This window comes from Poromitra crassiceps, assembly GCF_964638095.1.
Source record: "Poromitra crassiceps genome assembly, chromosome: 18".
In the NCBI taxonomy this organism is placed as follows: Eukaryota; Metazoa; Chordata; class Actinopteri; order Beryciformes; family Melamphaidae; genus Poromitra; species Poromitra crassiceps.
In genome coordinates, this window is record NC_139636.1 from 18,723,280 (window position 1) to 18,738,932 (window position 15,653).

The 15,653-nt window shown below is 40.1% G+C and overlaps 1 protein-coding gene across 1 annotated transcript; it reads right to left on the reverse strand.

The window, feature by feature from the left end:
• Positions 1-2,412: 2,412 nt before the first annotated feature.
• LOC310793186 (troponin I, fast skeletal muscle-like) lies at positions 2,413-13,121 on the reverse strand. The gene is made up of 7 exons (XM_083654943.1): positions 13,057-13,121; positions 9,755-9,787; positions 7,797-7,833; positions 7,182-7,310; positions 6,211-6,300; positions 4,414-4,590; positions 2,413-2,696 (listed from the first exon to the last, which is right to left on the reverse strand). Exons 2-7 carry the CDS (start codon positions 9,760-9,762, stop codon positions 2,601-2,603), a joined length of 537 nt encoding a protein of 178 aa, XP_083511069.1. The 5' UTR covers positions 9,763-9,787; positions 13,057-13,121; the 3' UTR covers positions 2,413-2,600.
• Between the last annotated feature and the right edge of the window lie 2,532 nt (positions 13,122-15,653).

Here is a 15,653-nt window from a genome sequence, read left to right on the forward strand (position 1 = left end):
TGTTTGAACTCCATGAGTAGAGAAATATCAGCACATAAACAACAGTCTCAGGTATCAAACCTCAAACCTTCAAATTAGAGTTCGACTGATATTGGTTTTCAAGTCCAGAACTGATGCCGATATTTTTTGATTGATATTTTGAGGTGATATTCAACAACTTTAAAGTTAACCATGGTCATGCCCCCTCCCCCAAAAAATCACCCAAAATGGAAGTGTAATAACGATCATTAAATGTACAGTTGTTGCTCATTTCAATTGACCAGATTACCGCAATAATACTGCAGCGTTAATGTCACTGCCGCGGCAGCGGTGAAGGGGGCTTTTGACATTTAAACAACAAAATGTAAATAACAAAAGCCCCCAATTTTACACGTGGTGACCCAGCAGTAAAGCAGCCAAATGAAATGAGTAAAAACTGTAGTCATGCATACTGAAAATGTTGCAATAGACTCAGTTCAGAACTTCAATGAAAAACAAGGCAGATTTATTTTGCACATAATTTCACACATCCGAAAACTGTCAAAAGTTGTAATTTGTGTAATTTGTGCATGAATGACATCACTGGTCACAACTTAACTTAAATCAACAGAACAGAACAGAGGAAGTCAATACTCACCCTTCATCATGATGGATTAATCCATGAAGCTCATCGTTTGATGATGACAGATGCTACAAGACACAAAACACTAAAATCAACAAAAACAACATACATAGAGTATATAGTATAACAACAATAAATGATACAAAGAGACTTTCCTTACCTCATTTTAGTGGAGCAGAAACAAGTACTGTACGGCTGTAACATTAACAGATTTTCACTACACGATTATGGTGGCCAAAATAATTCACAATGAGATATAGAAACAAGACTAGGCAAAACCTAGTACATGCCAGGCAGCATGTGTGTTACTGATGACATCACTGATGAAGTAATTTGTCCTCAGGGTTGTGAGTCAGTCAGTCTGTCAGCTTCAGACAGAGCCAGATTTAGGCTGGTAACCAGCTTGCCTGGCAAAAAAAAATACTAATAAGCGGCAGACAGGGCAGCGATTCTGTAGCCTGGGTAAACCCATCCCCCACGTGACCTGCTCTCAGACCTGTTCTCAGTCACGATAGTGACTGGGAACTGAGAGAGCAGGTCACGTGGTGGCTGGGTTTACCTAGGCTAGCGATTCTGCGGCGCAGCTTCCCACATAGGGCGATGTTCGTTGGCGTTTGCATGCTCATAATAGGGCCTATTATGAGCATGCAAACGCCACTGACTGATGATGTCATGCCCTTCTTCTTCTGCGGTGTTTTATGGCAGTTGGCTATTATGTTGCATTCCCGCTTCCTTCTGGATTTATCCATCCACTGTTTCCCTACATTCGATGTCATGCCCCACAATCGTAGAGATGACATACCCACTGATGATGTCATAGACATTGTGACATTATTATTAGAATGTCATCAGTGATGTCACTTGAGCATCATCATCAGTGATTTATGACAGACACTGATCCGTCAGAAAATGGACAGAATTATATATTTTTTTATAAAAACTATAAATAGTTTCATGTACGTTGTGTTGTTTTTTAGATGACCTGGTGAATGAAGCGCAGCATGCGGGCACTCTGTAGTCAGGACGTGGGCTCAGAGCTGGAACATAGCTGTTCCATAGCTGTTAGCTACGTTTGCTAACTAAGTTCGCAGGCTCAAAATGCCACGATAACTTTTAACCGGTTCGAGTCACGGTCTTTCCATAAAGCCATACCAGCTTTGATATATGTTGTTATTAATATTAGAACAATATTGTGCCTATAAAATAAAGTTTTTACAGAGTTGCGGGCAACTGTCATGGCGGTGACTTCTGCTCCTCCATTTCCACTCTGAGAAAAGAACGTCCAATCAATCCATACATCCAGGAAAAGTTCATCCGCATTGAACTTTCTGTCCATCAAAACGTATGCAAATTTGCTGGAGACGTACGCATTATCAGTGCTCCACAGACAGACGGACAGGTGTCTTTGAAAATGAATGGAAGTGAAGACAAAAATGAACGCAGACGGACAGACACCGGATCAGTGTGTGTTCGTCCTTGGCCCATGCCCAACTTCTTACAAAGTTTCCTGGTGTCATGTGTTTGGAAGTTAGGCGGCTTTTAGTGATTGAACACGCCCATTGCCATGCCCCCTTTTGTTCAGTGGGCATGGAAAGTTAATCATTTCTAAGTCGGCCCATGAACCAACCTTTCTGACAGGTTTTGTGCAAATCCATAACGTTTTGAGATATCCTGATAATAAACAGAATGCCAGACAAACGGGTGAAAACATAACCTCCCGCCAAAGGCCCGGCCAATTCCGTAGCGGAGGTAAGAATAAATGAGTAAATCTGAGGTTGTAAGCATGACAAATAAGCTCCCTAAGCAGGTGTTAACTTGTTTATTATGTCAGTTTCTATAGCTTATAAATAGACTCAAAACAATGTATTTTTGCGAATTATTTAGAGGAAGGAAGATCCACTAATTGGCAAACAATCCAAACCAGTCCATGACAGAGAAGATGCAGAGAAAGCTAGCAGTTTGTAGCAGGAGATGCAGTGTTGGAGAAGCGGACACTGCTTTAAGCCTCAGTCTCAAACATCTTCTTCCTCCCGTCCATGCCGGCTTTGTCTTCGATGTTCTTGCGCCAGTCGCCAACGTCACGCAGTTCCTTATCCTGAAACACAGACCAGAGCCGGGTCAGGACCATTTTTTTTCTCTCTCTCTCTCAATGAAATTGTGCCTCAAGTTGGTGAGTTTGGGTTAAGAAGACCTGAGTCAAATAGCAATTACATGTATCACACAACGTAATCTGCTTAGAATCTGAGATGGGCAGGTCTAAGAACTTTACACAAACAGGAAAGTGCATATATTAAAGGAGAATTTGAATAATTGGAATTGAGTAAATTTAGATTTTTGTTTTGCACACCACACTGAAAACAGCACGGTAGCATTGGGACTGCTCGCTGACTGGTCCAGAATAACAATCACCCCCGCATTTATAGGGCGCCCAAACTGGTGGGATGCGCCAATTGAATTAGACAGATGTAGACGATCAAATTGTAATGATTCCCATAATCACATTAGTTCAGAAATATCAATTATCATTTGCCGCTGCTGATAGACTGCACCTTTCTCTGACAAGTGGTGCTATTTCCATTATTTATTCAATTGTATTGCTATTCTATAGTCAACCCCCCCCCCCCCACTGTTTGCCTTATTTGACTTATTTACTTTTTGCCTTATTTGCCTTGTTTACATACATAATATTACTGTTGTGACTATGTACCTACTGTACTTGCACTATAATGGAGTTCCCTAGCATAAGACAAAAATAAATACACAATAAATATCTTGAATCTTGAATCCATAGTTAAATGGATGTATCTTATTGTGCAATTGCTGCCGCCACAGTAGCAGCTATAGTTTGTCTGGCAAAGGAGAGCATCGCCAAACTTAGCATCCCTGGCTGTATCTGAATGAGCTATTCAGTATGAAAGACAAGACAGACAAAGACAGGGAGAGCTTAGGTAACACGTAACATGTTAGATGCGTGAAATGTATTGGCGTACATGAGTAAAATATCAAACATTTTTAAAGTAACGCAAATTAGAGCTTAGATCTGGCCCCAAAAAAAACAACACAAGCCCGGGCACGTTCTGCCTGACACCGGCTCACCCCATTGGCTGCATTTATGGGCCTGAGCCTGGTTTAAACTCTACATTTTCTTAGTAAGTTGGATGTTTATTCTAAGCTATATCTGTTTGGCATGTTCAGTCTGGCATGTTCAGTCTCGTGAATAATACAGTGATTGATAAGGTTCTAAGGTTACAATGTACATGTAACATTCTGATTACCAGACCAAATATTTCCCCAATTCTAAAAAGAAAAAGAAAGGGCATTTTATTTGACCCGGGGCCCAGGTCCGAGGAATAGAGGGGAAATTGCAGCCCCACCCAGCCCCAACCCACGCGCCGGGTCGGGTTCGGGCAGAGAATCTAACCTCTAACCAACTTAAATGTACTTTTACTTGAGTACTTTTAAATAGGCTACTTTTTTACTCTTACTTCAGTAATTTCATGGACTAGTACTTTCACTTGTACTTGAGATAATTTTCACTAAAGTAACAACACTTGAGTAGGATTTGTTATAACAATTGCCACGATTTTGTACCCCATCTAGCCACAACCCAAGTAACCCTGCCCCCGCGGTTGCCACACGACGCATGTGGGCCTGGACAGGATCTGCCCTTATTTGTTTTGTGTTCCCCTTGATGTTGTGTGTGTTTTTTATTATATGTCCTTTCGTTACATTTAAAACATTGAACATTGTAAAATTTAAAACTCTCTAAATGAGTAAAACAATAATAACAGTTTTGCAGAACAGCAGCTCACCTCCTCTTTGACCTCCTTTTTCACTTGCTTCAGGTTGGCTCTCAGGTCCATGTTGACTGTGTGCTTGGAGCCCAGCAGAGCTTTGAGCATGGCGTCAGCGGACATACGCACTTTCCTCAGGACGGGCTTCCTGAACTTCCCCTTCAGGTCCTGAACTTTGATGTTCAGGTCATTGATCTGGACAGTGGAGACATGATGCAGGGTGAAAAGAAAACTCGGAACCCACTGTGTATCGGTTTGACGATGCTTACTCTGGGGGGTGACGGCCAATATTTGGGGGTTTCTGGGTGGACATTGGGGGCTCTTTGACTGGCCACTGTGCCAGTCATTGTTTACAGTCCCATTAGCAAATTGAGACGGAGTTGGAGTTGAGAGACGACGTCTCATATGCAGATATCTGTTTGTAAGCCAAAATGTCGTCGGGACCTAAAACACCTACAAAAAGTTGTGATGTTTGTGTATTGTGTGGAGAAACGTTCATGCTCAAGTTGCTAATCAGACTGTAAACAATAACAAACAACGGTGCATGGAAGAGGAAGTCTTGGCCTGGATGTCCACTGGCTACACCGGGAAACCCTGAAATGTTGGCCGTCGTATAATCATCGTCAGACCGATAAACGATGAGTTCCCAGCCACAGAGAACCGGTAGGAAAGATGAGACATTCTTGCTCCAAAGTGAGGTTAAATGATACAAGTTTTGAACACAACCTCCCAGACTGGATGGGATGCTGCATCTCTAGTGTTCTTATGAGCTTATTGAATTATACTGTATACACTTCCCCAATATATACTTGATGAATAGGGACATTATACATATTTTTAAATGCGATTTTCACTTATGCCACTCAATATGGTCTTTTATATTTTATACTTGTGTAGAGTACTTGTGGATTCTGTATTGTTTGTCTTCTCTGCCATGATATATGTGTATGATGATTATTCCTAGTCCCTATATTTGTACCTTTCCAGGTGGAGTATCATGAAATGTCACCATTTTAAAGTATGGTACTGTATGAAAGTATGTCTTTATACTGATGACCCTCTACTACTCTATGTTGATTATGCATTGGTATTTTTAGCTGCGAGCAGCAGCTCTATAAAATCAGTACAGTTTTCGCCCTAGGAGGCTGACATTTGGCATGGAGGTCAAGTGTGTGTTTTATTTCATTTTTATTTAACCTTTATTTAACCAGGACAGTCACATTAGGATTGAAAAAGAGAGACCTGGCTAAGACATATAAAGGTGTATAAAGGTGTGTGTTTGTGTTCATGCCAATTGGCTGGAGGGGGCCAATTTTGAAATGCAGGGTGGCAGAGGCAGAGTTGATTGGGCTGCCCCTGGTACCTGGCATTCGAATTTCGTATAATGTGGTCGCAGCTATTGCGAAATTGTGCTTGTTTCACTACATTACTGAGGACAGCAGGAGTTTCTCGTCTAGAGGTAATTGTTGCTGGAGTTTTGAGGCTGATGAAAGGTTGACAAACTTTTCCGGAAATGGTTGAATTAATGGAGGTTCTCAAGTGAAAACCTTCCATCACCACTAAGTACTGTACTTTTTTTTTTATATGTTCACTTTTCTCAGTTTTTCTGTTCATGGTGATTGCTATCCTTTGTTATTTATTTATTTATTTTGGAAATTGACCAGCACTTTGGTCAACGGTAGACAGTGACTTGACTTTATTTGCACAGCACTTTTACAGCTTGGAGTAAAGTGCTCTTCATGGGAATGCTAGTACGGTAAGTGGAGACATAATGGGATTCAGACATCCTCAGGTTTAAATGAGAGCGTTATCTACCTCTTTGTTGCATTTGGTCACTTTCAGGTCCAGGTCATATCTCTCCTCATCGATCACATCAACCTTGCGATGGATTTCTCTACACAGCTCCTAAAGGAAAACATGAAGAACATAATGTTACTTACTGGCTGTCCGAGTTAAGCGTACAATATGTAATTTTGCATGCGAGCCGACTTGCACGGGTCATGTGCTATTAACATTTGAAATAAAAATTAGAATAAACCAGAAGAAAGAAAGAAAGAAAGAAAGAAATGTTTCTCAAACACACACACACACACACACACACACACACACAGACACACACACACACACACACACACACACGGAGGAGGGAGCCGTTTGTCCCCAACAGAGTTTTGATGTTTGGTCTTGTAATTCTTCAGAAAAAGAAAGGAAATCATATCATTTTTAGCATGTACTACTACGGTACTATAAATGCAGTTGAATCAATGATTTCCTCTCAAAATACTTAACTTAAGTACAATTTATGACTTTTTTTAATACAAAATATGTATGTGCCCCTTGATATAATGGCCCTCATTACCGACATCGCAGACAATTTGCAGGATAATAAAGTTTTGTCAAAGTTTTTTTTTTGTGATCATGTGACACTGTAGTGACACTGGCGTTCATGGCTGCCAAGGAGAAAGAGACATTTTGATCACCAGAAATGTAGGAAATTTTCCCATTTATACCTCAGAGTAAGAGAATATTTTTTATTCCATGTCATTACCAAATAAACTGTAATATGAATTTTACTGTAATTTCTTCATATACAGTATGTATGTAAATTGAGTACATTGTTAGCTGCTCTGAAGGGGATGCTTGCAAGTTCAACCAGTAGCTAGCAGTTAGCTGAAAATGAAGAAAATGTCATTACCATCACCGTCATTACGATCATTAAATTTGGAAATTTGGCAAGCAAATTCCATTAAAAAAAAAAAATTGTGTGGCTGCAGTGTGTGACTCGCCTGCAGCTCCTGCATGGACCTGGGCATGGAGAGGGGAGGGCAGGTCTCCGCCATGTACCTCCTCCTCTCCTCCTCACGCTCCCTCACCTCCTCCTCCAGGAAGCCTTTGGCAATGGAGAGCATCAAGCTCTGCAAGAGGACAGCAGACAAGACCAGGTCATGATGCACAGTGCAACTCACCATCACTACTTTCATCACACTGGAAAACCATGCTGAATTGAGTTTTGTTTGAGAGCACTGTGTAACGTTGTTGACCTCGGTGATTATTATTATTATTGTAACATGTTACCAATATATTTTTTTCTATTTTGTTGTAGTTTTCTTTTACACCCTATTTTGTTGCTGCTTATATACAGTAATCTATACCATGAACTAGCTGAAGCTTTCTTTGCTTTTCTTCCTCAGAGCTTTGCTGCACACACACTGTAAAAAAATCTAACAGAAAAAAAAAACTATATACACTTTTAATTTGACAACATAAACATTCTAAATTGACCCTAGCTTACTTCCTGTTGCAATGTTTGCTAATACAATAGCTGACAGGAAATAAGCTAGGGTTCAAACTGTTCCCATAGCAACCCAATTCCGTGAAAACTGGCTATAAGGATCCTTTACCTTCAGTTGATGCTTGCGACTCGATGACATCTTTTTCCTAAAAGGTTTGAGAAGATATGTTGTTATGAGGAAAATTCAATGATTCATGAAAATGATTGCATTTTGTTATTGTCTTGATATGTTAAGATTTGAAATACAGTAACACTACAGTATATGACTTATTTGAGGCCTCACTGAAGTGGCATGATAAATTCAACTCGTTTACCAAGCAAGGCACACAAAATATTATGCAAGTGTTGCTGTAACATTGTAACACAAACTGGGGCCTGTGCTACAAAGCAAGATTAGTGGTTTAGCTAGGTAACTTCAGGTTTAAACCTGGTTTGGCCGTACTACAAAGCAAGTTAACTTCTTACCGACATATATTTCCATAGCAACTTATGCTTCACACTTAACCTGGTCCGTAGCAGGTTAAGCTGCAAGGATAAGATTAGACCTTAAATACACCGCCCACGAACCAATCGAATCAGCAGTTTGGAAAAATGGCCAACCCCTTTCTGGATGAGTTTCCCATCTAGGAAGGAGCACGAATTGTAATGTTGAATGAGTAATGTTAATCAATGTTAATGTTAATCAAGGACTAAAGCCTTGCACTTGTTGGCTATTTTAATTAAGCCCTACTTACCACTTTGGAATATGTTTTTATATATTCATTTTTGTGCTCTCAAGTAGCCTAGATACTTTGTTTGATCCCGCTGATCGATTGCAGCTGAATAGTGAGTGGAGAAATATCACTAAACCGGCATAAAAAGGTTACATAAACGTCTCCAAAGCGCACGGTGCCGTGTGCGCAACGGAGCTGAGACTGACGTTGGGTTGGAATTGAAATGGTCATAGCCTACATGCTGGAATAGCCTACTACATCTAAGCAATTTAATATGGGATCACCTGCACACAGGCGATCCCATATTAAGATGATTCATATCTAGGCTACTCCTGCATTTTGCAGCTGCAACTCTGTTGCTTTTGGCCTGTATGATGTGATTGAACTTCATATTTCCAGCATCATTATATGAAATATGGAGATATGCGACTCTGCTGACAATATATGTGACCACAAAATAGGTTATTTTTTATAAATGAAATCTATGCCCGCACGTACCGTGTCATTCAGAAGCCTCTTTTAATTTTATTATCATTCTTTTTTTTATTGATAGCCTATAGGAATTATTCAATCAGTGCGACTAAACACATCATGACATTATTATTCGTTGAGCCTAATGGTCTACTCTATACATACGGATTTTGGACTGAGACATTAGGCTACACATTGCTTCCACTCGCAGTTTATTGAGAGGGTGAATTCAGCTGCTGTAGGATACGTGGAGGCAGAAACCGCTCTTCAAATAAATGACTGATGTGAATAAAAGTGGTAACTTTAGACAGTCATTCGGGAACAGACTAAAAATATCCAATGCGGATTTTGATTCTGACATGTAGTAGATGGCTTTGATGAATGAGGAAATAGGCGTGTGTGGCGCTGTAAAAGCTACGGTTCTGAGCTGAGCGGTCCATATTGCATTGTGATTGGCTAGTTGTTAAAAACCATGCCTCTTTTGCGGGCACGAGCTCATGTGCACGGGCGTTTTCATGTGCACGCGCAGTCAACTTGATTAGAAAAACCTGGTTCGAGTTAACGAGTGGCAATCGACGTTCGTAGTACAAGTTAACTACAATCGAGCTGATCTGGTTTAGACAAACCAGATCAAGGGACAGATCCTGGATCTTCTTACCCAACATTCGTAGTACAGGCCCCTGGTGGGTTCTGTTTAAAATATATGACCTAGCATTTCAGCTCCAAATCCAAAAATATTTAATAGTCCTTAATTAAAATGTTTGACATTTCTACATTTGCAATATTCAGCTCTTGTGTTACAGTTTCCTTCAAGATGGCAACCACATATAGTTATTACTGTAGATAGATAAGCGAGGTGCAGTGTTTAGTAAAGGTTACTCACTCCGACATCTTGCCGTTTGTTTGGTTTCACACCCTGCAGACAAAAATATAATTTTTCACATTAAAACAATGACTACATTTACATGGACCGACCCAATTAAGGCAGCACTTATAAGACACTGCCATGTAAACAGCATGTAAACACCTTAATCACACTATATCTATGACATCTGCCGTTTTCATTTTGCAACACATACGGCAGTCAAGTGTTGTGCAACTTTACAGAAGAAAAGATGGCTGCCACTGGTAAAAAGAAGTCCCAACATTTTGGGGTAAAAACATGACAGGGTTTCAAGTTAAATTCAGGAGGGAAACTCCGGCATAAGGACGTCATGTGGGCATATCTTCAGTCAGTATTTGCTCTCTGCTCTGTAGCATGTAAAGGGGAATATGAATGGAATATTCTATAAGCAACTCATGCAAACAGCTTAATCTAAAGATTGTCTTATTTTGAATAAGGTCAATAGTCGGATTATTGCAGTCCATGTAAACGTAGTCACTGAGAGGCTGAGGCACACAGACAGATGGACAGATACATAAATAATCCTCACATTTTCAAAAGCGAGTATGTGGCAGGAAGGTATGTAACAGGAACTCGGAAAAATAATTAGCTCTGATGGGCCAGCTGACAGCATCAGAGGGAGCAGAGGTCAAGCTCGGGTCATGTTGGGGGGAATCAGCCTGAAGATTTTCATTCTGACGTTTCAGAATTAATAACTCCACTTAGAGGAAACTTGACACCAACTTAGGAGCTGGAGCAATCTGCCCCGACGAAAAGCACCGGCTAAATTAGGACAAGGATCTGGCCTCCAGTTGTCCCCCCTGGGCATCTCTGCCATGGAAGGCCTGTACTGGAAGATTATGAAAAAAACACCTGACACTGCCTGTGTTTCCTCCAAAACAACCAACATGACAGACGTTCTCCCCTTCTCTGGACCAGCTCAGGACCAGACGTATTCGACTGGGACAGAGAGTCTCTAAGACAGTGATGCTCAACCCTTTTCATATCAAGGACCCTAATTTAGTCCACATAAGGGTCAGTGCCCGGTTGCATAAACTACCTTAAGTTTCAAACTTAAGTTTGTCCCTTAGACAACATATTTCCCTAATCTGAGGAATTCACTTAGGAACATTGCATAAAGCATCTTAGGTTTTCTCCTTGCCTCAGTGTTTAGACTGAGGCTTTTATTGTATTTACAGTCAGAATACGGCACAGAGCACTTCAGTTACCATGGTTACGGCTTCACTCTGCTCCCTTCACTCGCAGTGTCCTTCAACATTAACGTTACTTGGCAGCATTTTGTTATAGCTAGCTTCTTCAAAATGGACAACAACAATGAGAATACAAAAAAGTAATAGAAAGCCAAACTGGACCGAACATGAAAATGTTATTCTCCTTGAAGAATATGCCAAGCATAAGCAAATTATACAAAGTAAATTTAAGCCAGGCGTAACAAATATGCACAAACATAGGATGTGGCAAGAAATGATGGACAAAAAATCAATACAAGATATCTCACTGTCAAAAGAACCGTGGAAGAAGTCATATGAAAATATTTCTGTGACAAACATCGACAGGAGTCAACAAAAACTAGTGAGTTTCAATAAAACAATATAGTGTTATCTAACGTAATCAGAATCACTTTTATTGTAGAGACACAAAAAAAGCATTTGTTAAAGTGGTCCACATGTGGGTGTAGGCAGCTGCCAATACAGAAATACCTGATTAAAACAAAATGTAATCGAGATAGAGTAGAGTATCATCAACATGAAGATATGCTTTTATACTTTCATACTTGAAAATGGAGCAGAAAGTGAAATCCCTAGGACCCTAGTTCAGTCTACATTTAAGCCAGACGCCCTTTGATGAGATTTTGTCTCTCGGACCCAAATCAATCTTAGATCATTTTTTATTGTTAGATATGATTTTGTACAGAGTCCCATGTCTGTCTGTATTGTAGGTAGAGAGATAACAGTTAAACTATTATAAAAACAGTCATTCTTCTGCATTCTGTAAATCTGTTCACTTCTTGTAAGTTGAAATAATGCTGAAGTTGAACAATTCATCAGTTTGCTGGGGACCCCGTGGAACCACCTCAAGGACCCCTGGTGGTCCCTGGACCCCACATTGAGAACCACTGGGCTAAGACATACAGCTTTGTTTGACTGGAGATGAAGTTGTCCTGCATCATACTGTACTTGCAATGATACATTTGTCATATAGTGGGGAGGGGGGCGCTATGAATGGAATACAATGCATTTGATTTTAAACCCTTTCTGCACACCAAATTTGACTTACCGGACAACAGCCTTTTTAACTGGGTTGAAGGCTTTCCATGAATATCATTGATTTTAGTCAGGCTTTACAATGGTAGTCCACTGTCGATATTCAACTTCCTATCAAGTGACTTCAAAGTCTACTGAGTTTCAAGTGATTTCCATAATTGTGTGTTTATAGATTATTGAGTATCTAGGCTAGGGTTAATAATCATAGGGTTAGTCTATAGTCAAGTTTAGGGTTACATCGAAGCACCAAAAAGGCAAGTGATATTTTGTTAAACATGAACATTTGTCAACTGATAGTTGAATTTCAACATTGGACTGTCTAAACAAAGTGTAACGATATTATTCTTTTTTACTATTTTCTATGTGATGATTGTATCAGTCAATCAAATATCAAGCAAAACCAACAATTTTGTAAGCTGCTGGCTCAGACTTGCGGCTCTCTGAGGCATCAATTCACTCAAATCATCATCTGTGGTGATGCCAAGATCAACACTGAGGCTATCGCTTTTAGCTCCATCACACACGAGGGTCCCTTTACACACACCTCATCACACACACACACACACACACACACACACACACACACACACACACACACACACACACCTCATCACACACACACCCCTCATCACGTGGCACTTCACAAATATTGGGATGAGTCACTGCTTGCCTTCACCGCCCCGTCCAAAAACAACATTTACCCTTTACAGCCTGGATTCAGCATCAGCATCACTTTCTAAAGAGCTGGATCCTCATTCATTACTTTAGCATTTTCACGCCACAAACAGTTTAACATCACAGAACAACACCCGTCGCCGTGTTTTCAGTCTCCAGCATCTACAGTACAAAGCTTCACATGACAAGAGATGAGTCACATCTGAAACAACCAAATCCTCGCCTGCAGTTAAGAACCGCTGGACAACAAAGCAAACCGCCAACACTGAAATAGCAATGCTTATCTCAATCACAGTTGGGAGGAACAACAGCAGCAGCATGGAAGGATGGGATAAGTCTCACCTATCAGCCGAGGACGGAAGGAGAAGGGAGCCACAGATTTTGGGAAGCGGCTAGGTGTATATATGGCATTCCCCCTACGGCAAAGGAAAACCCATTTTTCTCTTTATGGAAGTAGATTTACCCACAGACCAATAGGCGGACTGAAATACTATATCCGACCCCCCCCCCCTCCTCCCCATCTCTGCCCACTGCCCAGTATAAATAACCCCTCCATCCAGATTGTACTTCTTCCATTATTCCAGCCAACCCCTCCATTCTCCAAAGCAGTGTTAGTTTTAGTCTACGAGAACTATGACGAAAAATGTTCATCAACTACCTATTTTCACTGATGACAGACATTATTAACTAAACAAAAACAAAGTTGTGATGACAAAAACTATGAGGAAATCGATTGACATTTTCATCAACAAATAAAAACTAGACTAAAATGTTAGGGAGGGACGAATTTGGAAGAGAAGGGGGGGGCAAACACAAACAAAGAGTACTTGCCTTAATAGGGCTGTAAAGGATTCTGGAGGATGTGGTCAAGAGAGTCTCGGCTCCCAGACGTTCGGTGAGAAGTGAGTCTAGTCAAGAGAAGGCTTTTGGGGTGTCATTCATTCATTCATTCAGTCAGGAATGGATCATGGTGATGATGTCATCAGTGATGTCAGCAGGCTTCAAAGATGTAGTTTCCTCAAATGGGCTTGAGTTGCATGAGGTCGCCTCGTTGCTACGTGACACACGTGGTCCTGGGCCGGAGATGCCTTTGCTTTAATCTCGTCTAGCCCTGTCATTTCTCGCTGGTGTTGTAATTCCAGTTTTAAGCCATTGACTGTAACACAGATGGCGCTGTAAAGCATTTTCTCCATAGACACAAAGATTTCTAAAAATCATTATATAAAGAGTTTTAAGCCTGGAACCAAGCCAGCCAGCCACCTGCTGAATCGCGAGTGACCATGAAACATTTCACTTGGAGCAAAAACAAAAAATAAAAACGGGGGGGGGGGCATCAAAAATATTTCCCCCCGCTTTTTATTTTTGTTTTTGCTCCAAGTGAAATGGTAAATGGACTGCATTTATATAGCGCTTTTATCCAAAGCGCTTTACAATGTGCCTACATCGGGAGTAATTTGGCGTTCAGTGTCTTGCCCAAGGACACTTCGACATGCGGACTGGAGGAGCCGGGGATCGAGCCACCGACCTTCTGATTAGTGGACGACACGCACCTCCTGAGCCACAGCCGCAGAAATGTTTTATGTTTAACATCTCACCAGGTCTGACTCTATAAAGATTATTACCTCTCAGCAGACCTAACCCTATAAACATATTATTACATCTAAGATCTGACTCTATAAAGACATGATTACATCTCATCAGATCTGACTATATAAAGACATGATTACGTCTCATCAGATCTGACTCAATGACGAGATTATTATATCTCAGATCTGACTCTATAAAGAGATTATTACATCTCAGATCTGACTCTATAAAGAGATTATTACATCTCAGATCTGACTCTATAAAGAGATTATTACATCTCAGCAGATCTGACTCTATAAAGAGATTATTACATCTCAGATCTGACTCTATAAAGAGATTATTACATCTCAGCAGATCTGACTCTATAAAGAGATTATTACATCTCAGATCTGACTCAATGAAGAGATTATTACATCTCAGATCTGACTCAATGAAGAGATTATTACATCTCAGATCTGACTCAATGAAGAGATTATTACATCTCAGATCTGACTCTATGAAGAGATTAGTACATCTCAGATCTGACTCTATGAAGAGATTATTACATCTCAGATCTGACTCAATAAAGAGATTATTACATCTCAGATCTGACTCTATAAAGAGATTACTACATCTTAGATCTGACTCTATAAAGAGATTATTACATCTTAGATCTGACTCTATAAAGAGATTATTACATCTTAGATCTGACTCAATGAAGAGATTATTACATCTCAGATCTGACTCAATGAAGAGATTATTACATCTCAGATCTGACTCAATGAAGAGATTATTACATCTCAGATCTGACTCAATGAAGAGATTATTACATCTCAGATCTGACTCAATGAAGAGATTATTACATCTCAGCAGATCTGACTCTATAAAGACATGATTACATCTCAGATCTGACTCAATGAAGAGATTATTACATCTCAGCAGATCTGACTCTATAAAGAGATTATTACATCTCAGCAGATCTGACTCTATAAAGAGATTATTACATCTCAGCAGATCTGACTCTATAAAGAGATTATTACATCTCAGATCTGACTCAATGAAGAGATTATTACATCTCAGATCTGACTCTATAAAGAGATTATTACATCTCAGATCTGACTCTATAAAGAGATTATTACATCTCAGATCTGACTCTATAAAGAGATTATTACATCTCAGATCTGACTCTATAAAGAGATTATTACATCTCAGATCTGACTCTATAAAGAGATTATTACATCTCAGATCTGACTCTATAAAGAGATTATTACATCTCAGATCTGACTCAATGAAGAGATTATTACATCTCAGATCATCTGACTCAATGAAGAGATTATTACATCTCAGATCTGACTCAATGAAGAGATTATTAC